Source organism: Mustela putorius, unplaced genomic scaffold (assembly GCF_011764305.1).
Source record: "Mustela putorius furo isolate JIRA1106 unplaced genomic scaffold, ASM1176430v1.1 tig00000835_pilon_pilon_pilon, whole genome shotgun sequence".
Classification (NCBI taxonomy): Eukaryota; Metazoa; Chordata; class Mammalia; order Carnivora; family Mustelidae; genus Mustela; species Mustela putorius.
The window spans coordinates 6,740,517-6,764,006 of NW_025421492.1; the positions used below are offsets into that span (position 1 = coordinate 6,740,517).

The window sequence follows — 23,490 nt, forward strand, 5'->3', positions numbered from 1 at the left end:
CAGTTGTTTTCTGTTGGAGGAATGTTTGTAATCCTTCATTTCTAGAGCGCTGAGACACACAGACCTTGAGTCAAATGAATAAGCAAGACTTCTCATGCTCAGATGATCAGTTTGGGCCATTTTGGCTGTGGATGACTTAAGGAACTATTCTTCTCTTGCCAAGGGGACTAGACTGCTAGGATGAGCTAAGAGCAGTGGGATTCAGCATACGCGGCGGCAGCAGACCCTGTTGGGTTTAAAGGTGATTCAGGCTTCAGCAGGAAGAACTCCCGGCAGGACCAGGGCAAGGACAGGATCTGCTTAAAATACTAAGTTCCTAACGGTATTGGGTATCCAGGGATGGACCAGACGTCTTCATACAGGAGCACCCTTCATTCTCCATCGTTGAACTTTTTAGGTAGGCAGAGACTAGACTTCGTAGTATTTCGAGGAAAGTGTGTTAGGTAATACATCCAATTTAAAGATTTTATGATCCTGGAATCAAGTACTGAGTTAACAGGAGTTCAAAATCTTGGTCTTTCCCACAATAAAGCAAAAACATTTCATTATAAGCATTTATTAAAAAAAAAAAAATACTGGTCTTTGACACAAGTACAGCCTGGGAAAACCATACAAAATCGTAAATCTTTGTGAGATGAAGTCAGTTCAGCAGTTTTTAAAATGATGCTTACCCTATATCAGGGTCTTTGTATTTTCTCTGTGTACAGACCATGTCTCTGTGCTCAAGCAATTAGTGTTTTTCAAATTACGTTTTAGTCTTAGAACTCATTACGTGAAATAACACGCAAGGTCTCAAGTGGTGGTTTTCACTCTTGGCAAAACATGGAGTTACCTGGGGGAGCTTTTAGGGACCCCGACGAGCAGGCCTTGAGTCCAGTCATGCCTGAGCCCATGAGGCGGGACCCAGGCATCGCTGATCTGCAGACTTCCCCGGGGTGGGGGGCACTGTGTGCTCAGGGCCTGACAGCCCTGGTCTCGGGTCTAGACCAGCAAGGCAGGTCTGGTGGAAGGGCAGGAGACGGAGGGGTTCAGAGACGGATGGCCCCCGCCCAGGTGCCTTCCCCCGACATCTCAGCGGAGTGGGAAGCTCGGCTTCAGTGGATTGACATGAACGCTTGATGCCAGAAGCAGTGCGAGCGGACGGTGTGCTCTGGCCACAGGAGAAAAACCGAACGGTTTGTGGGTCAGACAGCGCCCGCGAACTAGCGCAGTAGTAAGAGGCAGGAGGGGCAGGTGGTGGCCAGGTCTGGGGACCCGGGAGGACTGCCGAGCTCTGCTTGGTCCACGGGGGCACGGGCCGGCTCGGCTCCCTCTAACCGTGGCCGCGGCTTCCTGTTTTTCAGGAGAAGCCGCATGTGTGCATTGTTTGGAAGCCTTTATTATTGTATTTTAGTCATTATGTTAATTGACCAAAACATCGGCAGGGAAAGCGCCCAGACTTTAATGAGCTTTGTGAGCGGCCGCAGGCAGCCAGCGCCCAGGGCCCCGCAGGCCCCGCACCTTCACACCTTCCCGCCGGCCTGCCGCCTTCCCTGTCCCGTGCTGTCGCCTCTGACGCCGCGGCGGTTGGGCTGTTCTCGAGCTGCTCGGAGTTCGCCGTGTGACCCTTGTTTCTGGCTTCCTTCGTTGGGTGTGTGGTTGCGGATTGCCGCGGTCCTCACTTGGCAGGAACCAGTCTGGTTACGGGTCACCTGTTGTTCCGTTACATAACACGCTGTCACTTTGTCCCTTCTCTGCAGCCCCGTGACTTGTTTCCAGTCGGGGCTGTCGCACACACGTGCTCCTGTGAGCTTCTGCGTGTCCCGGCCACGACAGACGCGGCCGGTCGGTTCCCCAGTGAGCCAGCAGCTTCTCCTCCCGCCGGGAGCGCCGCCTTCGCTCTGCCGCGGAGTGTTGTAGCCTTTCTGGGGTGCGCAGTGGTACTTTGAGTTTTAACCTGCAGTTCTGTGCTAATAGAGACCTTATGTTTCTTATCTGTTCGTTCTCTTCCGTGAGGCTGTCATTTAAGTCTTTCCGACTTTCTTACTGGGTTGAGTATCTTATTTTGAGTTCATAGACTTTCCTGTTGGGAGCGGTGTTAAGCTTGCGCAGAATCGAGCAGATAGTGCCTAGTTCCTGCATGTCCTGCACGTGCCTTATTCTCCCCCTCGAGCTGTCGCCTGCCTTTAGCATCTGGTGTCAGTGTGATACACGTGTAACAACTCGTGAACCAATTCTGACACATCACTAGCTACTAAAGTCAGTACTTTACACGAGGGTTCATGGTCGCCACAGTTCTGCTTGCTCAAATGTCACACGGTTGGATCATACGGTGTGCGGCCTTTGCAGAACTGCCTTCTCTCGCTAAGCAGTGTGCTCTTAAGGATTCCTCACATCTCTTCATGGCTTGCTATGGTTCTTTACTGCTGAATAATGCTCCGTTGTCTGGATGCTCCAGTGGTTGTTTGTTTACGTTTTGAAGGCTGTCTTGGTTGCTTCCAGTTTTGGGCAGTTATAACCTGTTGTACACATTTGTGTGTAGGTTTTTAGCTCCTTTGGGTCAATGTAGAGGACCACTGTGCTAGATGGTCCAGTGAGACTGTGTTTGGCTTTGCAGGAAGTCACCAGACTCCTCCAAAGTGGTGGGGCCACTTTGTATTCTGCGTTTTGCATTCATTTTGCGTTTTGCGAATGCATTGCATTTGCACCAGTAATGAATGAGAGTTGCTGTTGCTCCACATCCGCTTCGGCTTTTGGTATTATTTTTACTGTTTTTTAATTTTAGTCTTTCTAATAGGGTTGCAGTGGTATCTCATTGTGTAAATTGCAGTTCCCTTATGAGATAGAATGCAAAGCCTCTGTTCGCATGCTGCCTTGCCATCTGTACATCTTTGGTGAAGAGCTCCGTCCCAGGAGTTCTTTAGATATGCTGTGTTTGAGCTCTTTGTACTTTGCTGTTCACTCTTTTAAGGATATCCTTTCATGAAAGAAGTTCCTAATCTTAATATTGTCTAATTTATCAGTCCTTTCATGTTTCACTTTTGGGACCTGTGTAAGGAATGTTTGACAATTGTAAGATTATGAAGACCTTTTCCTGTATTTTCACCTCGAAGCTTTATTGTTTTACTTCTCACCTTGAGAGTGGTAATTCATCCTCTGCTGTCGAAGGGCATTTGCAAGGCTGTTGTAAATGACGCTTCTGTGAGCATTTTTAAACATGTGCTTTTGGTCCCTCTGTGTGCACATTTATGTGGGATGCACCTAGGAGCGGAATTGCCGGGATGCCGGGGTCTGTGTGTGGTCAGCTGTGGTCAGTGCTGCCAGATGGTTTTTGAGCGCCCGTCATGATGTTCACTCTCTCTAGTGGGTGTGAGGTTCCGGTTGCTCCACATCCTCCTCTGTCCTTTTTTTTTCTGTCTTTTTAATTTTAGCCCTCCTAGTAGATGTGCAGTTTACTTTTCTAAAAGAGTATTTTTTGTTTCCTCTTTATAATACCTTGGATTTCTCACAACAGCCTCGTAGGTAAGCAGGATGGAGATCAGCCTCCCCTTTGGCTGAAGAACCAAGCTGAGCAGCAGATACCTGCTTCGCAGAGACCTTACTGAGCACTTAGCAGGACTGACATTCCAAACCTCATGACTGCCAGCCCTGCTTCCATCACCGTCTCCCTAATCTGTGACCGGTCACCCATGTTTTAATCTACAGATACCCATTTTTTAAGATATGTACATTAAAAATAGTATGTACCATGCATGCATACTTCATTGGAAATTGGGACAGAATCTGCTCTCCACAATTTTCTGTGGCATCCTTTAGCTCTACTTGATCGTTGCAGTGCTAACATACGTAGTACGTTTGAAGAGCTGAGAAACAGCATAGTGGCAGCAAATACATCCACAAGAAATTACTCTATTTATACAGAAAATCAGTTTTTTGCATTGTCTAAGGGAAGCATTATTCTCAGCAGTACACTCCCAGGCCCTGTTACTTTTAGACCTTGGTCCTTGAATTGTTTTAGCCAGATGGAGAGGCTATAGGCACTGGAGGTATTATTTTGTTGTAATCTGAACGCACCATTGTTTTGTTAAGTTGGGATAATGCGTGTGGTGTTTAAGTGTACACCCACCAGAGTCTAAAATCTTTAGAAATAAAAATGTACAGGTACTAAAAGCAAATATTTGAAAGAGGATTGATACTCCTTTTAAAATAGAGACAGTTTCATAATAGGAGGCTTGAAAAGGAAAGTCTGCACAGATACAAGAGCTGACAAAGCGGGCGTATTGAAGGCACATCTGGGCAAAGGGGAGCTTTGCTGTGGGAATGCGAGCGACCTGAGCCTGGCAGGGACTGTTTAGTGAGTCTCGGACCAGGTATTTCTCTTTAACTCTGTGTCAGGTAATATTTCATATCATTTATCATGAAGCCAGTATCAGGGTTTCAGACTCTAATTGTCTCACTGACACCACTTATGGTTTAGACAAGCAGGGTACTTTGACCTGACTCCCAGTTGTGACTGTATTTTATACTGAAAGACTAAACAGAGTTAGTCTTACAATTGACATAAAATACTGTTGGTAAAACCCACGTTCACTTGCTGTTTTTACAGTAGGCACAAGGTTGAGGTTGGGGTCTCATCTCAGGAATCATGACCTTGAGAGGCATGGGAGCCTGATTAATTAGGAGAGAGTCTTAAACTGTGAGTTCAAGACTACTTCTAGTTCTGCCCCGGCTAATTGTGTGATTTTGACCAAGTGGCTAAGTTTTTTTGGGGTCTTAGTTTCCTTAGCTCTTCAACCAGGGGACGGAGTGTAGAACTCAGCTTTTCCCCCGTAGTAAGTTTTTTTCCTTCTCAACCTAACCTCTTTGGAATAGGTAATACATTATAATGCTTTGAATTTAAAAAACATGGAACATGTGCCAGGCTTTGGAGATACAGTGACGGAGTAGAAAGATGTCAGGGGTGCAAGCACTGCAGAGTTTGATCTGAAAAAGTCCAGCTGTGCTCAGACCTGAAAGACCAGTATGGGACGAACAGGAGAAAACAGGAGAAGAAGCTAGATAAGAGTAGAAATAACACACGCGCGCACACACACACACACACACACACACACGAAAGTAAGGAGGAGAAGGTGTGGTAGCTGAAGTGGGGTCCTACTGGAAGTAGGGGCGACAGTTGTCAGACTTCTTGAAGGCCTGTTTGGTGACCTCAGAAAGCATCCTGATGTCAGAATGAAAAGCTGAGAAAATGCCTCCATGGTTAGCTGGGCTCTTGGGACAAGATCTTGGAAGACGGACGCCTGGATGGCTCAGTGGGTTAAGGTCTGCCCTCCGCTCAGGTCGTGATCCCCGGGTCCTGGGGTCCAGTTCCTTATCAGGCTCCCTGCTCAGCGGGGGGTCTGTTTCTCCCTTTGCCCTTCCCCCTCCCCCTGCTCATGCTTATGGGCTCTCTTTCTCTCAAATCAATCAATCAATCAATCAATCAATAAACTCTGTAGACGGGCCTGTTGAGAGAAGTAGAGATTTCAACTACTTTTTGGAAGATTTTTATTCAAAAGAAAACAAACAAAAAAAAACAGATGCAAAGTTTGGGAGTTAGTTTAGAAACTGAAACGGGTGTATCCCATTTTAATATCAAAAATGCCTCCACAGGATTTACGGATGGCCAAGATCCTCAGTGCCTAGTGCTTAAGGGTTTAAGTTTAGGGAGAGGCAAATTGGGGTTGAATCAGTGGAATGTTGCAAGTGCAGTTTGCTCAACCGTCACCTATCACAGAGAGGCATGTAGTGTAAGAGATCCAGCAGGGCACCTGGCTGGCTCAGTCCGTGGAGCAGGGGGCTCTTGATCTTGGGGTTGTAAGTTCGAGCCCCACATCGGGCATAGCGATCACTTAAAATCTTAAAAAAAAAAAAAAAAGATCAACTTAGTTCTTTAGATTGGAGATAGGGACAGACCTTTTAGTTGACTGGGCTGATTGCTGTGTCGGTCTTGGGAGAAGAGCAGTTTGTGGACTTGTCCAGGCCCCATCACGGGCCAGCCTGCATGATGCTGTGACGGAGCGTGGCCGTGGAGGGCCGGCCAGGCTATCGCAGGCGAGCGAGAGCGTTTGGAGGCAGCCGTGCTGCTGAGCCGCTGGTAGGCTCTTGTCGCAGAAGCGTCCGGAAGCATTCTCTTATTTAATCTGCAAACTCGGAGCTTGGCTTTATTATCCGGGGGCTGGCTGATAAGTAGTTATTCTTACATACTACTGAGAACGTCTACGTAAAGAGCTAAATTGATGTTGGAATGAGTTCACATGTTTTCAAGGAAAACAGCTGCTCAGACAGTTTCTGGTTTTTGCCGTCGGTTTGTGTTTACATTTGGTAGTGAATTTGCGTTCTTGGTTCGGGAAGGGTGAGGGGTGAAGAGAACGTGGTCGTGTGTGTGTGCGTGTGTGCGCGCGCGCGAGTGTGTGCGTGTGTGCGTGTGTGTGAGTGTGTGCATGTGTGTGCGTGCGTGTGCGAGTGTGTGCGAGTGTGTGTGCGTGCGTGTGTGTGTGAGTGAGGCGGCTGTCTCGGTAAACCAGCTGGAATCCGCCGCGGGGTCCCCCTGCCTGAGATCTCACCGGGACCCCCGCGGGGTGCGGGCAGAATGCTGTCCCCGGTGAGCGTTTAGACTGGAGCGCTGCGGAATGCACGCGGCTCCGTGCTTCTGTCGTGTGTGGGGGCCGCAGACACTACCTGTGCTGACTGCGGGGACACAAGGAATACGTGGGGCCCGAGTCCCACGGGAAGCCCCTCCGCGGGCGGCCTCCAGGGGGCTGACCGCTAAGAGGCTGCCCTTCGTGCGGCCGGGCCTTCCTGCCATCCCTGGCCCCGCGGGACGTCTGGTGGCCTCTGTGGCTGCGGAGTTTTCACGCGGCCCCGGCCGGGAGCGTTTGCAGGAGGTGTTCACAGGGCTCGTGGCCTCCCGACGCGTGTCCTCAGGACCCGTCAATTTCCTAGACCTCTTTCTGGAAAACATACTCTGCGGACCAGAAATCTGAACGAGCTTGAAGAGGTGACAGGCAGAGGGTTAAGGCCTGGGGCACGACCCAGAGAGGCAGTGAAGTGGGGATGAGGGAGCCCGGCTCCCCCGGGAGAGAGGGACACGCTTCCCCAGTGCCGGGCCGGTCGGGGACAGAGCGGGCTCCGCTGTGCCGGTCCGGAGATGCTGTGGATTTTTAAATTATGCTCAGTGTGGACACTAAAGCATGCTTTCCCCTCCAGTTATGCCTTAACTGGAGTTAGCATTGTTTTAAGTTTGTCTTTGAACCAAATTAATATTGTATTATCGCTGGGGGAGGAGACTTCGTGAAAATGGGATGGATTCTGTTTTGAGCTTTGTTAGAGAGGGAAATCTTGCTTCTTAAAATAAATATCTTCTCTGGAAAAATCTTAATTCATAAAGCAAAACAATGTTGTTTTTGGTTTTAAATGTGTAGCTTCTTTTCTCTTAGGGTTTTATCTGTCAGTCGTAGTTAATTACATCCTTTCTCATCTCGGGTAACTTGAAGCAGTTTCAACAGAGAAACTGTGAACATTGTTTCATTCTACTTCCTGAAATAGCCTTTTAATTTTGCTTTTTTTTTTTTTTTGTAAAGATTTTCTTTATTTATTAGAGATCTCAAGTACGCAGAGATGTGGCAGAGAGAGAGGGAAGCAGGCTCCCTGCTGAGCAGCGAGCCCGATGCGGGACTCGATCCCAGGACCCTGGGATCATGACCTGAGCCGAAGGCAGCGGCTTAACCCCCTGAGCCACCCAAGAGCCCCTTAATTTTGTTTTCTGGTGAGGAGCTCCCTCATGACTTCATTCAGCCATTAGGTGGAAACACTCACTAGAGTTTTAAAACACAATTTTCAACACATATTTTACTTGAACACTCCCAATGTCTAAACTACTTCTTTCCATAGTATGAACTTTCCCAAAGGGAATAATGTATCACTTGACATGGTCCCAACCATCATTTTATCTGGGCCCAGAGAGTGTAAACCATTTTGTTACTAATTGAACTATAGTAGAAATTTTGAATACATGGTCTTTGAACATAATGTGGATATAGTGACGAGTAAATACAACAGGAGTTCTGTGGTGGCCCATTCTGTTTCTGGATGAGGTTGTTTGGTTGAATTATATTAGTGTTTCTCGAAACTGTAATCTGCTAATCTGTAATCTGCTTCACTCAAGGGTCTGCTGGAGGAACTTGGGAAGGGGTCGCCCGCCTTCTCCATGGCTCTGTCTGCTCCCGTCTCCTCTGTGGCCGCCGCCGCCTCCCACTGGAGGCTTCCTCAGTTCTTGCCGGCGCAGATGCCAGTGTAGGGGTGGGGACTTCTGGCCCAAGCTGGGCTGCAGGTTGTTTTCTCAAAGGAGGGACTTAAAAGGTCTGTTGAAAATCGGGAATGCCGGTGTTTACCGCATGGACTTTTGAGAAACAGGAGACTCTGGAGCTTACTTGAGTCTTAAAATCAACCCTACTTTACTTCCAAATTTCCAGATTTCAATACTTTTGAGTCAAATTTGATACAAAGAATTGTATATAATGTACTTCAAGTTTTTGTATCATTATTATGTGTTATATATATTTGTGCCTAAATTGTAAGACTTGGAGTATATTATTTTAAAGAATTGTAGAGGTTTAGGACATCTTTATTTTCTGAGATTCCTGACAAATTATTGTGAGTAGTCCATATTTTTACTTGAAAATACTTTTGTGTTTATAGCCGTTGACCTACGTGGGTCCGTAGAAGCATGTCATGAAGCCTAGGGATTGTCCAAAGCGCTGTGGACAAAGGTGTTCCTAAACCCTGGCCATGTGGCAGAACGGAAGTTTTTCCTCTCTGACTTAATCTTGCTCTGCAGCAGTTTTCAGAGGTAGATTGAATTAGTGAATTGCCTTTATGCTTCTACTCAAGTTTTGTTTGCTGAGCGACTTGAGATGATCCGTGTGGGCTACCGATGGACTTAGAGACGAAATGCCTCTAGGATTTCCAGTGACTTTGAAGCCGTATGAAGCAGGAAGGCAAGGATAAGAGATGTCATGGCTTTTGCGTGTCTTTGGGTGGATGTCAACTCGGCAGTTTAGTTTCAGGTTCTAACGACTCTACCAGCAGAGGCTTACAGCCCTGCTGTCCTGTGCCTCAGTCTTCCCAGCATTCCTTGTGTCTGCCCTAAAATCACGTCCTTTCGAAAAACTGAAGACACCATTAATTTCTTCAAAATTGTCCCGTTAATTTCTGACGTAGTTTCTAAACAATAACCACGTAATTTAGTTTTATTTATGTGATGAGAATAACAACTGGTATTTATTGTCTATACTTATGCAATTTTATAGATGGAGTTTTAACATTGAACGCGGAGAACACTAATTATGCCTATCAAGTTCCAAACTTCCATAAGTGTGAAATCTGTCTGCTATCTTTTCCAAAAGAGTCCCAGTTTCAACGCCACATGAGGGATCACGAGCGAAATGACAAGGTATGTATTCTCAAGAGGGTTGTCAGAAATGTGAGCGTTGAAACTGGAGGTATTGTAACAATTGGCAAGCCAAACACAAATTTTTCTTGTAACTTAGATCCCTAAATTGTGGGGCATTTTATCTTCACGAACACCTACCTTGACGTTCCGTGCTTAGTTGTAGTCGTATTTCTAAGCCTTTACTGGTTGGTGAGGTGACATGAGAGTTGGTCTAGCGAATCTGTGTGTCAGAGTTCTGAGTCCGTGGACAGAGAAGCCATCTCAAAGCAGGACTTGGAGTGGGGTCGGTTCCTGAGTGACTGTGCAGAACTGGAGTATCTTGATGTGCTTTTCTCCAGTAGGGAGTGTTATCTCCAAGTAGGCTTGCCTTTGCAGTGGTTTTCCTGGGGTTTTCCATTGCATCTCCGCAGGAAGAGACTGGAATCCTTTTCTGCAGGGGCCCTTGCAGACTCGGTTAAGAGTATTAGTGTCTTAATGGAATGGTGTCCCTGCCAGATATAAAATGGCAGTTAAAATGACCATTAAAAAATGACCGTTGATTTCCCCTAGGTTTGGAGCACATAGGTCAGGACAATGCCAGGGACCTCTTCTCGAGGGAACAGAACATGACTAACTGGCTTTGTTTTCAGCGCGACTGTGAACTAGAATATATGATAACACATACTGTTGCTAGTACCGGTATCAGCTGTATTACGCTCCTAAGTTGAAAATCTGAAAATACGGACTCTCTTGTGCCTTGATATTCAGAGAGAAATACCAGTGATTATCTTTCTGCAAGGAAGTGGCAGAATGCCTTTCATTTGGGGAAAATTTTAGACTGCGATAAGCAACTGTCTTAAAATCTAGTGAAGGTTTTTATGACTACTGATTCTACTTGAAGTGACTCGTTAGAGCAGTGGAGTTGGTCAGAAAAGAGGGAAAAATCCACCCGCGGGAGCAGAGTCCCTCACACTCCAGTTCGTGGAGACTACTGGGCACACTGCCATGCAGCGCGTTTTATTCAAGGTGTGTTCTGTTCTGCATGGGTGAGTTGTCGCCTTACAATCCTTAGAGAAACTCTGTAAGGAGCTTTGCTGTGTCCATTTTGGATTTACTGACTTAGGTGCGGGACAGACCAGAAGTTCTTAGATCGCCTGTAGATTATGGTACTTGTTGATATTTGAATGGCATTTATTGTGGAAAGATTGTATTTCAGTGGCTTCTTGACTTTTCTCTCCAAATAGCCACATCGATGTGACCAGTGCCCCCAAACATTTAATGTTGAATTCAACCTGACACTTCACAAATGCACCCACAATGGGGAAGAGCCTACCTGTCCTGTGTGTAACAAGAAATTCTCCAGAGTGGCTAGTCTCAAAGCGCATATTATGCTCCATGAAAAGGAAGAGGTAATTATTTTGGCCTATACTTTGTTCATGGATTTTTAAATGCATCTAATCCTTAGGGGGACTGTAGGTATCAACTAGTTTAACGAGCCTTTCCTACGGATTTCAAGGAGTTCGTTATCATTCAGTGTGCCTTGCCTGACTCTCTACGCCACTGACAGATCCGTTTGTTTTCTGGCCTGTCAGTACCTTAGGGCAGACACCTCAGTGTGTCCTGTATCTGGAGGACCCAGACAGGCCCACGTAGGATTCCGCAGTGGTCCAGAGAAAACGTTCTGGCTCTGGAGTCGGAAGCATCTCCTTGCTTGGCTTCTGGATCCACTGACATGTGGGAATTTGGGAAAAGAGGAGATATTCACGATGACCCAGAGCCGTTTACACAGCACAGTGAGCCCTTCTGAAAGGCCCACAGCTGTCGCTGTGAGATGACAGGGCTGCGTGGCTGCTGTGTGAGCGGGGGCTTCCTGGTGCTGGGGTGGGCGGGCCCGACTTGGAGTACAGATGGCTGTTGCTTTCTAAATATTAAGCCCCCATGTCCCTGATTACTATTGTGTGAAATTAGGAAAATGCAAATGGTAAAAAGAAAGTAAGTTCCCTTTATTTCCGCTGTCCCGGGGTGGGTTGTAGGAAACTGTTTGGGGTACTTTCCTCCTGAGGCAGAGAAACAAACACGGTATTTACATTGCATATATAAAAATTAAGTTCATACTTTCTGTACACGCTCATCTCTTCTTTTTAATATAAACTGTTTTTATCTTCGTAAAAGTTACTGTATAAATGTGTGTTTATTTTGGAACGAAATTAGAAACTAAAGATTAGCAAACGCAATATTATTAGAAGAACCAAGAATCATAGAATCTGGAGAGAATGCATGTGCAGTCTTTCAGACTTTTTTTTTTTTTTTTTGCTATATATGCTTTCCATAACTATTTAAGAATAGCTTTCTTTCTTTCTTTCTTTTTTTTTTTTTTTAAGATTTTATTCATTTATTTGACATAAACACAGAGAAAGAGAGGGAACACAAGCAGGGAGAGTGGGAGAGGGGGAAGCAGGCCTCCCTCTAAGCAGGGAGCCCGATGCGGGGCTGCATCCCAGGACCCCAGGATCACGACCTGAGCTGAAGCCTGATGCTGAACGACTGAGCCCCCCAGGCGTCCCTGAAGAATAGTTTTTTAATTCAAAAATGTTTATGCTGCTGCTTTTTAACCTGCCCTTTTTCCCTAATCTATTTGAGACGTGTCTCCCCCATTTTCACTGGCTGTAGGATGAAGGTTTCCCCATGTCAGTATTTTAAGCTACTTTCTTAGTCTCTTGCATCCAGATACAGCGCAATGATATGCAATCATTTCTTCTGTTATTCAACGTTTATTTATACTTTTTAAATGCTCCCCATAGTGCATCTTCTTATGTATCTTTAATTATTTCATTAGGATAGATTCCTGTAGGTGGATCTACTAGATTAATACTACTTTTTCACCTTCTTTGTAGAATGCCACATGACGTTCTAGAAAGCCTCTGCTGCTCCGCACCTTCCCCTGCCGAGGTCAGCTAGGCCGCGTCTCACTCATTGCTTTCTTGGTTTTTTTGAAAAGCAGAGAGCGCCTACGTTAAATGGTGTATTAAAGTCCTCTGGCCTGAGTTCTGCGTGCGCGTATTGGGAGCCGTGAGAAGCCGAGGGTGCCAAGCGTGATTTCCTGTTCTTCTGGAAGTCGCTTCTGTGTCCTTCCCCAGGCATCCCGCGTGCACACAGATCTGCTCTGCAGCCCGTTAACACGGGCCATCCATTCTGTGCCTTTTGTCTTGCGCGGGCTGTGCCTCCGCTCTTGGGACACTTCCGTGCACGGGGCCGGGGGGGGCGTGTCTCGGTCTTTTCATTGGCATGTGGCATTCCGGTGGACACACATACCGTGACCAGCAGTTTGCCCCAGTAGACTCGTAGGTGGTTTTCAGCCTTGTGTCTATACAAACAGGCTACAGCGAACAGACTGTCCATTTTCAGAATCTGGTTCTTGCACTTGCTTAGACGTACTTCCCAAATCTGAAATGATTTCCTAAAACCCCACCACATCTCACAGCGCAGGCGCACGTGGGGCACAGCACACACGTGCATTGTACAAGCGGGGTTCACACCGATCCTTCACCTCCAGTCTCCCCTTCCAGGACTCCCACAGGCCTCCCCCCTGTCCTCCTCCACGGGGAACCGGGCTCCAGCACCGGCACACTCGTTCACGCCTTTGCTCCGTCCTGTCGTTGCCTCTGACACAGTTTCGCAGTGCCCTGGCTCAGCCCGTCAGTCCACCCACTGAACGCCGTGTGGGATCTGAAGGACGTCGGGGCTCGTGGGTTCAGTCTGCGTCATGTTTGCGGCCCGTCCCTTCCCAGGTGCACTAACTGCCCTTGACGTGGGTCCGGTTGGTGTGACCACAAAGACAGTCCCAGGCAGAGCAGGCGTTGAGGGCGGTGGGGGGGGTCATTTTCAGTGTCTGGAGAGGAGCTCACTCTTACAAGTCAGAGTGGCAGGAACAAGGAGCATCAGAAGAGCCGCGGCCTCCTGTGCCCTCTGCCCGGTCCTGCCAGGGCTCCCGGGCACCATCACCACCTCGTGTTTCCGCGGTATCTTTGCTCTGTCTCTCTGTCATGATAAGCAAATGTTCGTGTGCTTCCTGTTTTCCTTTTCTGGTTTATTATTAATATGAACATTAGAATTTTGCCTCTTTTAAAAAAATCAGTTGGTATTTTCACTTTGAATTAAATTCTTAGATTGTTACAGGGGAAGATGCATATGTTTACGGTACTGAGTCTTCGTGGTCCAAACGCTTCGTAGCCGCGCCCCCTTTCCCCCGTGATAGGTCGACGGCGACCACCTGACTGGACGACGGGCACAGGGAGGTCAATCTGATCGAGCCCCAGACTTAGAAGCTCCCGTGGCAATGCTCTCAGGTCCCTCCCCCCTCGGGAGCTTGTATCACTTTACTGGCGGTCAATAAACCTTGCTTTGCTGCCACCAAAACCCCCCCCAAAACAAAAAAAATCTTGGTACTGTTTTGTTCATGTGGAGTCAGTATGGTATTTAAGTTCTGAGCAGTTCTAGGATTTTTACTAATGCCATCGCAGGGGCCTTTCTGTTGGGGGTTGGTCATCTGTCCACAGGGGAGGAGTGTTTTCCTGTTCGATTTGTCGCCTACTGTCCTGCCAGATTCTCTCTGGGCTTTCGGCTGCGCGGCCCTGTCTACAAGTAGTGATAAGAATTTTTGTTTTCACTAGCGCGTGGGGGGTGTTCTGAAATAAAACAGCTGCGGATCATTGTAAGTCATCGCCGTATGTGGTGATGGCGAACCCCCCTCTTGTTTTGAGAAATTCCGCTCTTGAAAAGCCGGTGCAGTGAATACTTGGGAACAGTGAATCCCTTACCTGGATTGAGTTACAGACTTCGCCAGACACCAGCCCTGCCGTTCCTGCCTGTCCCTCCCGGGCTCCGTGACCGTCACACACTCCTGATGACAGAGCCCTCGCACACCCCAGAACGGACCTCGCTGCAGCGGGTGGTGCTCAGAGACCCGAGGGGCTCCCGCTGGGCGGTGGCGGGGCCGCTGGGGGTCTGGAGCTTTCCTGCTCCCGCCCAGCCTGAGGGTGGTTTTTGTTCGTGTTCAGAGCTCCGAGCCCCGCAGCCCAGCAGGTCCTTGTCTGCCTCACTTAGCAGCCCCCTGAGAAGCGGCCCCACGCGGCTCGGGCCTGCACAGCCTTTACGCCCGGGATGCCCCAGTCCACGCGGAGGGTCACTGCACCCCGCCTTCCCCACGGTGACCCCCAGACCCACCTTCGCAGAGGTTCTCAGGCTCACATCTCCCCTGTGGGGGCCGGCGCCCCGGCTCTGCCGTGCGTCTGTCCTGCTGCGGCCTCGGTGGTCACTGGGCGGTGGAGATGCTGGGTGAAGACTCGGGCGCCCACCTGCGGGGGGGGGGGGAGCAGAACCTGACCGGAGCGGGGGACGCGGCCGCAGCTCGCGCGTGTGCAGCCCGTGCGATGGCGTGGGGAAGGCGTCAGGACGGTGGGGAAGGGGGGTCTGTGCTGGGAATACAACAAGGTGAACCCGGGCTGCGGGTGTGGGGCTGCTCTCGCAGGGCCTGCCGGGGGCTGTGGTGGCCGTCCCCTCGCGGCACCCCGCGACTCACTGCGCTGCTGCTTTGGAGCTGCCTTCTAAATCCGCCGTGACTGTCCACGTGGCGGGGCAGGGGAAGAGCAGGGATTCATCATCTCTGGCAGTTCTTAGTTTCTTGGACGTTCGTTTTAGAATCTTCCCTCCATTGTGTTTTCTCGTCCACACGCTTCGTCCGTCTTCTTTCCCGTGTTGTTCCTCCAGCTGGAGCTCACCGTCCTCTCTGATGACGGTCCTCTGCGGGTGTCCAGTGTCTGCGGTTGGAAGCTGTGCGATGACGTCATCCCGCGATGTCGTCACCTGACCCTCAGCGTCATCGCTGACCCCTGCTGTCTTTGCCTTTCACTGTCACGGGTGTGAGGACATCAGCGTTCCATCCGGACTCTTCTTTTCCCTAGAAAGATCTTTGAGGAGCAGTATTTCTGGAGAGGTAGACTCACGTTTCTATCACTACTGCCAGCCTGTCTTCTCTTTCTTCTCTTTGAGTCTGAAAGACTCCGATTCTCGGACCCTGAGTGATCGTGGGAGAGCAAGTGGCGACCAGAGGGCTCCGGGGGGCCGGGGACCGCAGCAGGTGGTGGGATGACTGTGGCTGCCCTGTCTTGGCCGCGGCATCTGCTGCCAGAAGTTTCTGGAGGCTGGGGAGAGATACTCAGTCCCCTGATATCATCACCCCACGCCGGGCAGGAGTTCCTGACGGGGTCGTCCAGGGGCAGAAGCAAAAAGGCTTTGCTGTTTCAGATGTGGAAATACACTGGCCTGGTGTGAGGACTAGAGCCCTCTTTTCTGAGAGGTCGTGTTAGGGCCCAGGTTCAGAGTCTGCCTCTGTCTCCTGTGTGGCCTTGTGTAGCTCTTTGCTGGGCCGCTGTGCCCTCCGAGGCTGCCGGGACCCCACCTGGCCTCCTGTCTCTGAATCAGCCCTTCGTCACGTGGCTCAATGAAAAGGAGGAGGAAGGGGGCGGCTTCTCCTGCGAGGCCTGGTCCATGTGTGGGAACGCACAGTCCCCACACGGGGTGCTGGGGCTCGTGTTTTGAGTTGGAGAGCTGTGTGCTCTGCGAGGAAATGTGTTCCCGGCTGAGAAAGAAGTAGGTACCGGAACACGGTCATCAGTCTTGCCCACGTATGTTAGAACAGTACAGTTTGGGCTACATTTCTCTGTTTGGCATGTATTTATTCCTCAGCGACTTGGTCTGGATATGGTATTAGTAATACAGGAAGAGGTCCTGACCTCCGGTCACATGCAGAACTGACCTGGGAGAGTCCAGCCCACACGGAGGCCGCCCGCACCCCCCCACTCCACCACCAGTGAGAGCACAACTCGCTGATGGAGGCCTGGGGGGGCGGGAGGAAGGCCGGCCCAGCAGCGGTACGGCCATCCGTTGATTGGGTTTTTCTTTCCCTCCTGCACACCCGTTGCTGGAGAAGCCTGTGGCCTTCTGCCGACAGGCGCAGACGTAAAAATCCTTCAGGGAAAGCTGCTTCCCCTTAGTCAAAACTGGCCAAAGAGCGGTTTGCAAAGAAAATCTTTTTGATGATGCCCGCCCTCCTCCAGCCACATACCGGCTGGAAAGCTGCTCAGCAGGGCTGCCAGGGACCCTCCATCCCCTCCTGCGCCCGTCCTCAGACACGGGTGGCCCTCTGACCCCGTGCCCGGGCGTAAGTGAGGAGCTTGTCTTGCATCCATCTCTGGGCAGAAGGAGGCGGCACCGGGCTCCCCCGCCGGATGGCCTCCGCAGAGCGAGGCGGGAAGCCGACCTCTCACGCTGTGCCCGGAAGCAGGCAGCGCTGGGACCCTGCCAGCCCCGGTGGGGAGCTGAGCCTCACGGCACCTGACGGCAGGGAGAGTTAACCGGATGGCGCAGGACGGACGGGTCCGCCCCGTGCTTTCCGCGCCGGGGCCCTGGGACCTGCAGTGAGCCTCCCCCGCGACGAGGTCCCCGGCCGCATCTGGGCGGAGGGACAGCCGTCTGGTCCGGAGGCTCCCAGCGTAGCTCTCCAAGCGCTCAGGGTCTGGCTGAAGATACTCGGCAGACCGAGAACCACGGTAGTTCCAAGGGCATCGAGAAAAGATGGCAGATTCCCACAGTGAAGGGACCCCGATGTTGGAATTAGGTGGCAGAGATTTTAAAGCAGTCATCATAAAATTGCTTTGTGAATTGTTTTGAAACAAACAAAAGAATGAAACCGAAGCGAGAAGAACCAAATGGAAATTATGGTGAAAAAATGTACTCAACTAAACTCAGTTGAGGGCTTGGCCGTGGAATGGGGAACCCAGAGGCTCCTGTGGAAGCCCAGGGCCTGCAGGGGACATTCACTGCTGCGTGTGGACGGTGTACCTGAGGGTCTCAGAGATGGGGCCACCGGGAAGGTCACGCGGTGGCCCCTGGCGGGGAGCCGGAAGGACAGGTGTTACAGGGGGGCAGGCACAGCCGTTAGTATCTATTGTATTTTAAACTCTGACCTGTAGAAATGAGACCTTCAGCAGGGTGGGGGCTGACCAGAATGCCGTGTATTCCCTTGACGAGTTCTGCTTGTCACTCGTCCGTGATGGAAATCGTCCCACGGGTCTGTTCTAGGAGAGAAAGCAGTCACTACTAGCCTCGAGGAGAGACGTCCGCTCCGAGTATGGAGAACGCAGGACAGGGGCATGTCCCTTAGCTGTTGGTGAGGAAGCAAGGTGTGGGGCTCCTCGCTCGGCTCCCTCAAGTGTGGCCGGCTGCTGGAGCGGAGGGCAGGCACGTCCTGGCTCCTGGGGCTCTCTGGGCGGGAAGCAGAGACAGAGACGACACTCTCCACCACGAGCTGTTTCCCTGTGTCCCCGGGGGCCTTGCCCTTGCTCTTGCCAAGTGAGTGAGCTGTGCTCTGAGAAGGGACAAGTGTGGATAGCTCCTGCAATACTCTGATCTGGTCATTGGGTAAAAAGGTAAGTAAAAAGGATGCACCAGGGCCAGAGCAATAAAATAGTAAGGGGAGGACAGGACAGGTCCGGGGAACCAAGTTTTATTTTACAATTATAAGAAGGACACCCGGGGCAGTCCTGAGCAAAGACGAGTACTTTGTCATACAGATTCAGGAGCCTTCTTCTTTTTTTTTTTTTTAAAAAGAGGCAGCAAATTTTGTTAGGTATTTTTTTCTTTTTGAAAGTTTCCTAAAAAGAATTTTCTTTGTTATCAACAAGATGCTGACAATTTAGTAGCTCATTATTTCCTTAAATTATTCTATAATAATACTAATAAAGTTTATTTGCGTTGAGATCATTGGGTTGCTCTGAATATTCCCTTTAGCTCGTCTTTTTTTGCCAAGGATGCCTCTCGCTATTGATGAATTACTCATTTTAATGGGGTTTACTAACATTTACAGGGCTGTAATGTGCAGGGGTTGGAAGAAAGTCTGATGGAATTAAAGCTCAATAACTTCAATATGTGAATAATATTTTGGATATATTTTCCAAATAAAATATATTAACATAGAATTTATTTCAACTGTTTTGTTGTTATTTGGAAATGACAGTGTCTGCTCACTGACAGGTTACACTCACTTTCCCTCCGTGTTTGGACAGTCTTTGCGGATGGTTCAAAAGCCCGGACGGCAGTGTCGTCCTCTGCAGCGGCTCCTCCCGCTGGGCCCCCGTCCGGCCCTGCTCTCTGTTGAGTGTCTTCCGTGCGCTGCTCTGTGACTTTCTGGTGCCCTGTGGGGGCGGGTGCCTGACTTCCCCATGGTGAGCACCCGGAGGCCGCAGCTCGTCCTGCAGCCGCCCAACTCCAGGACACATGGACAGCTGTTACCTAACGGACAGAGGAGTCGTTGAAAATCTGTAGTAGCCATATTAAAAAAGTTTTTTAAAAAAAGATGAAATGAATTTTAATATATTTATTTTGAAACTGTATCTAAAATACTATTCACATATTAAAATCGAGCTGTTTTACGATCTTTGCTTTTCGCAGTAAGTCCTTGCGGTCCCGTGTGTGTTCTGTGCTCTTTCCATGGCGCATTCAGGCCACACCGGTGACCAGTGCGGGGCAGACCGTGTCCGGGCGGGGGCCTGGGCCTCCCTGGGAGGCGCCCGTAAAACCGGCGGCGGCCGTGATAGTGTTTCCATTCGGAGGTTTATGGGCTGGGGTTTTATGTCTCGGTGGTCTGCAGACTCTGGTCCTCCTCGGAGCTCTGTTCCGACCCCTCTGTGGGACGTCCCTCTGCTTCCCGCACGTTCCGTCGGCACAGGTGCGCACCACGCCGGTGCGTGCCCCACGGCGGCCCCGCTCTGGCCACCGCCTGCTTCCCTGGGCTGCGCTCTCTTCTGGTCAGGACGCTTTTCCCAGAAGTGTATTTGGACACGGTGGCACGTTTTTGGAGAGTGAGAACAGCGCGTGTTCCAGAGGAGAGCGTGATCCGGGTGCCGGCCGCTTGCGCACCCGTTCTTTGAGGACGCCGCCGTTTCGGGGTGTTCCCTCCGCTCAGGGCCGGGCTTGTCTTTTGCAGAATCTCATCTGCTCCGAGTGCGGGGATGAGTTCGCCCTGCAGAGCCAGCTGGCCACGCACATGGAGGAGCACCGGCAGGAGCTGGCCGGCGGCCGGCCGCACGCCTGCAAGGCCTGCGGGAAGGACTTCGAGACGCCCTCCCAGCTGAAGGAGCACGCGAAGACGCACTACAAGATCAGGTGCGAGCCTCTGCCGGGGCTTGGGAGGAGAAGTCTGTGCCCTGTGTTAACGGCGGGTGCGCTTGCCTGGGTGACTTTAGTACGCCATCTGCTCCAGAAATAGCAGCTCAGGGGTGCCTGGGTGGCTCAGTGGGTTGAGCCTCTGCCTTCGGCTCAGGTCATGGTCCCAGGGCTTTGAGATCGAGTCCCACATCGGGCTCTCTGCTCAGCGGGGAGCCTGCTTTCCTCTCTCTCTTCCTGCCTCTCTGCCTACTTGTGATCTCTCTCTCTGTCAAATAAATAAACAAATAATCTTTATAAAAGAAAAAAAAAGATAGGATAGAGTTGCCATATGCCACACATTTAAAAAAAAAAAAAAAGAATGCAGTAGCAGCACAGTGGGGGCCAGTCGGGCGTGGTGTCAGGGCAGCTGTTCAGACACACAGGCCTGGGGCACGGAGAAAGCTCAGGCTTCTAAAGCATCAGGCTGCCGGAGCAGAATTCTCTAGCAGTAGCACAGTGTTGAAGGCTGTAGGACAACATGCTGGCTGAACGTTTCCCCAGGTAAGTCATGAGGACAAGAAGCAGGTCCACAGGGGCCGGGGCAGCCTGTTTAACAAACTGGTGTATCTCCACTCCCTGTTCAGAAGCTCTGCGTTCCCGACGCTGCGCTTAGTGTGTCCGTGAACGTGTGTGAGGAAATCGTGGTCCCTGCAGGCAGCGCTGTCAGACCAGGAGACTTTGTGGGTGAGAAGCGCTAGGTACAGGATCGAGTCACTTGCCCACGGTTTTACAGCTCGGAGGTTTCAAGCTTCAGGATTTAGACCCTAATTTCCTTGTTTTCGAGCTCATGATTTGAACAAGCGTGACCGTATTTAAATACATACGTACGTGCACTTATTTCTGGTAGAACTTAACGTGTCTTCCTGAGTTTCATATTTGGTTTATTCCTGATTATATATTTTTTTCAAAACTTCATTTTCTTAACGAAACAAAAGGCAAAGTGCTTTCTGGCCCGGGTGCGCCCGTGAGCGGGCGGCCGTGGCTGCTGTCGCTCGTGGAGCCTGCGTGTTGTGCGCTCCTCAACAGCAGCCGCAAGCACGGCAGCGGCTTCCACGCCAGCTACTGACGTGCACAGACCCGGGAAGAATCTGTAGGATTCCTTTACCCTGTTAGGCACTTCTTAGCGGCGTGGAGCACGCCCCCGTGGGGCCAGCCTGCCTCCCCCTGCCCCACTTTGCCCGCCCTTGGCTAGCGGGGCCCAGACCGCGCTGCGAGTGCTCCCGCACACGGGGTTCCTGCCTGGGTGGAGTTTGAGCACAGCAGGTTGGGTGTGTGTCTGAGGGTTTTGGAGAGATGATGAATGGCGTCCAGGTGGTCAGCATGCAGCCGGCCCCGCTGGCTTCTGGCCCTTCTGAGCTGGAGGGATGGGCCGGACCCACAGCCTCGTCCTCCCGTTGTGCTGGTTTCTCAGAGAGAAAAGTCAGTGGAAAGGTTTTAGGGAGTGCTCGTGCGGGGAGGGACGCAGGACTGGATTGCCCCGGGGCAGCGCCAGGAGGGCGGGCAGGCTGGTGAGCCGGGGTGTCCGAAGGGGGGGGGGGGCTCGGGAGGAAGGGGACTGCAGCAGTGGCCGAGCCATTGGCACAGCCCCTCTGCGGTGGGTTTTCTCTGCATTTGAGAGCAGAGGCTGGCGCCGGGGATCCCGCTGCAGAGGGGAGCTTGCTGGCACCGGGTGTGAAGAAGGCAGGACCCCGAGGCTGAGGGCTTCAGGAGGCCATCCTGGGAATGAGGTCTGATCCCAAGGGTAGTGGGAAGCCTGTCCCAGCTTCCCCGGCGCTGTGGCTGCTGGGGGGTGGCGGTGGGGCAGGGAGGCAGGTGAATCGTCACAGCAGGCAGTGGTGGTCTGACGATTGGAGAGCGGGAGAGGCCTGAGCATCTCTGGCGGTGTTTTGAGTGGAATCAGTAGCTTTTGAAGATGGACTTGAAGCCAGGGGTGAGAGAGAGAGAGAATCTGGGCGACTCCTGAGGTTTAAGCTTGCCCAACTGGGAGCTGCTGTTTTCTGCTCTGGGAGAACAGCAGGGCAGGGAGGAACAGAGCCCTGTTTGCTTCCCACGAGCTTCGCAGCCCCAGGGAGCCGAGTGCAGAGCCGTCAGGTGGAGGCGGGGGAGTGCGTAGGGCTGGTGTCAGGGTTGCTGGCGGGAGGACTTTGAGATCCTCGGCCTGTGGGTGGTGTTGAGAGCAGGGGGGCCGGAGGAGGACGTGAGACACGGCAGGTGGGGACGCACGCACACACGTCTTTACATCTGAGGGCCGCAGGTAGCGCTGTGTCCGGAAGGGATGGTCTCACCTCTCCCCTGCGAGAAAACCAAGCTTCTCTCCCCTTAGTTGGGGAAACATGAATTTTATGGTACCAAACACAGAGAAGGACTGCACGTCTGAGTTTCTGTGTCTGCGGAGACGCACACTCCTGTGGGGCGGATGTCTCGTAGCCTGTGTTCTCACCGCCAGTCAGCCACACGTGCTGACTACGTTTTAATTTTGAGCTTGTGACACAGAGGAGACGACTTCATGAATGTTTCCCTCCCGTGTCGTACCAGGGTATCGAGTACAAGGTCTTACAATCGGAACATCGACAGGAGTGGATTCACATATTCATGCCCACACTGTGGAAAGACGTTTCAAAAGCCCAGTCAGTTAACTCGGCATATCAGGATACACACAGGTATGAAACACGTTCACTTTGGGGCCATTCACGATGTGGCTTAGAGGAGAGAACGTGTGCCTCCGAGCCGGCTGGACCTGTGAGGTCACGCTGCTGCTCCTGTCCCGTGCTTGGTGACCTTGCCGGGGTTAGTCGCACGCGGGAGTCCGCAGCATGGGCGAGCTCTGTCCGCACGGGTGGGTTTGGGTCTTGGGTTTGGGAGCTGTGTATTTCCCTGTTAATCCGTCAGGTGTTCACTCATGTGGAATTGTATTTTGATGGTGTTTCTCCCTCTCCAGGCGAAAGGCCGTTTAAATGTAGTGAATGTGGGAAGGCTTTTAACCAGAAGGGGGCCCTGCAGACGCACATGATCAAGCATACAGGGGAAAAACCCCACGCCTGTGCCTTCTGTCCTGCTGCCTTTTCTCAAAAAGGGAACCTCCAGTCCCACGTGCAGAGAGTCCACTCCGAGGTAAACATCGCTCTCGGGTCTGTGGTGCTCCCGGGTGCGGTAGACAGCTCCGCGGTGCATGCGGGAGCCCGAGGTTCTGAAATGCAGATTTACGGTTTGTGCAGAGCAGACTTTGTGTCAAACAAGAAGCAGACACGTATCTCTCTCTAGACACCTTTTCAGCTTCCCCGGGGGAGACCTATAATGTTATCTTCTCGTGGTCTTACGGATGCTGTTATGGCTTTGACAAGTAAAGGTTCAGAAATGATCATGCTGCCCTTGGCAGGTATCAGCCACCGGTCCGGTAACACCTCATCCCTTTAGCAGACTTGGAACACAGGCACTATCAGGTCTGAGAAACTAAGACCAGAAATAAATTGAGGGAAAAAAAGTATTTTTGCTCTTCCTGTTACTATTGCTCACAGTAATAGTATGGCCTCATGTACGTCTCTTATCAGCCAGAGTGCTGCTCTGCGTGCTTCCCTCGGTGCCGGCTCCCGCGGTGACACCGACGTTTGCCGTTCCTTGTTGTCTGCAGAGCGTGCTGATTTGTAGAACGTCTGCAAGTATTTCTCTTAGGCAGGTTAACTTTTGTTCTTCCTGATTTGGTGTTTTATTTATAGTCTAATGGTAGGGTATACATTAATGTGGAAGCGACACAAACACTTTGATCACAGATCGTTTTGTTT

The 23,490-nt window shown here is 50.9% G+C and overlaps 1 protein-coding gene across 4 annotated transcripts in view; it reads left to right on the forward strand.

Annotated features, from left to right (window-relative positions):
* The window catches only part of ZNF236 (zinc finger protein 236), a 99,534-nt gene that overhangs the window by 3,663 nt on the left and 72,381 nt on the right, over positions 1-23,490 (forward strand). For 3 of the 4 annotated variants that reach the window (XM_045085238.1, XM_045085240.1, XM_045085239.1), the window contains exons 2-6: positions 9,327-9,469; positions 10,693-10,857; positions 19,491-19,669; positions 22,247-22,371; positions 22,650-22,822. In XM_045085238.1, coding sequence (XP_044941173.1) covers positions 9,327-9,469; positions 10,693-10,857; positions 19,491-19,669; positions 22,247-22,371; positions 22,650-22,822 — 785 coding nt within the window. The remainder of the gene's footprint in view (positions 1-9,326; positions 9,470-10,692; positions 10,858-19,490; positions 19,670-22,246; positions 22,372-22,649; positions 22,823-23,490) is intronic. The other variant, XM_045085241.1, reaches the window with a different exon arrangement.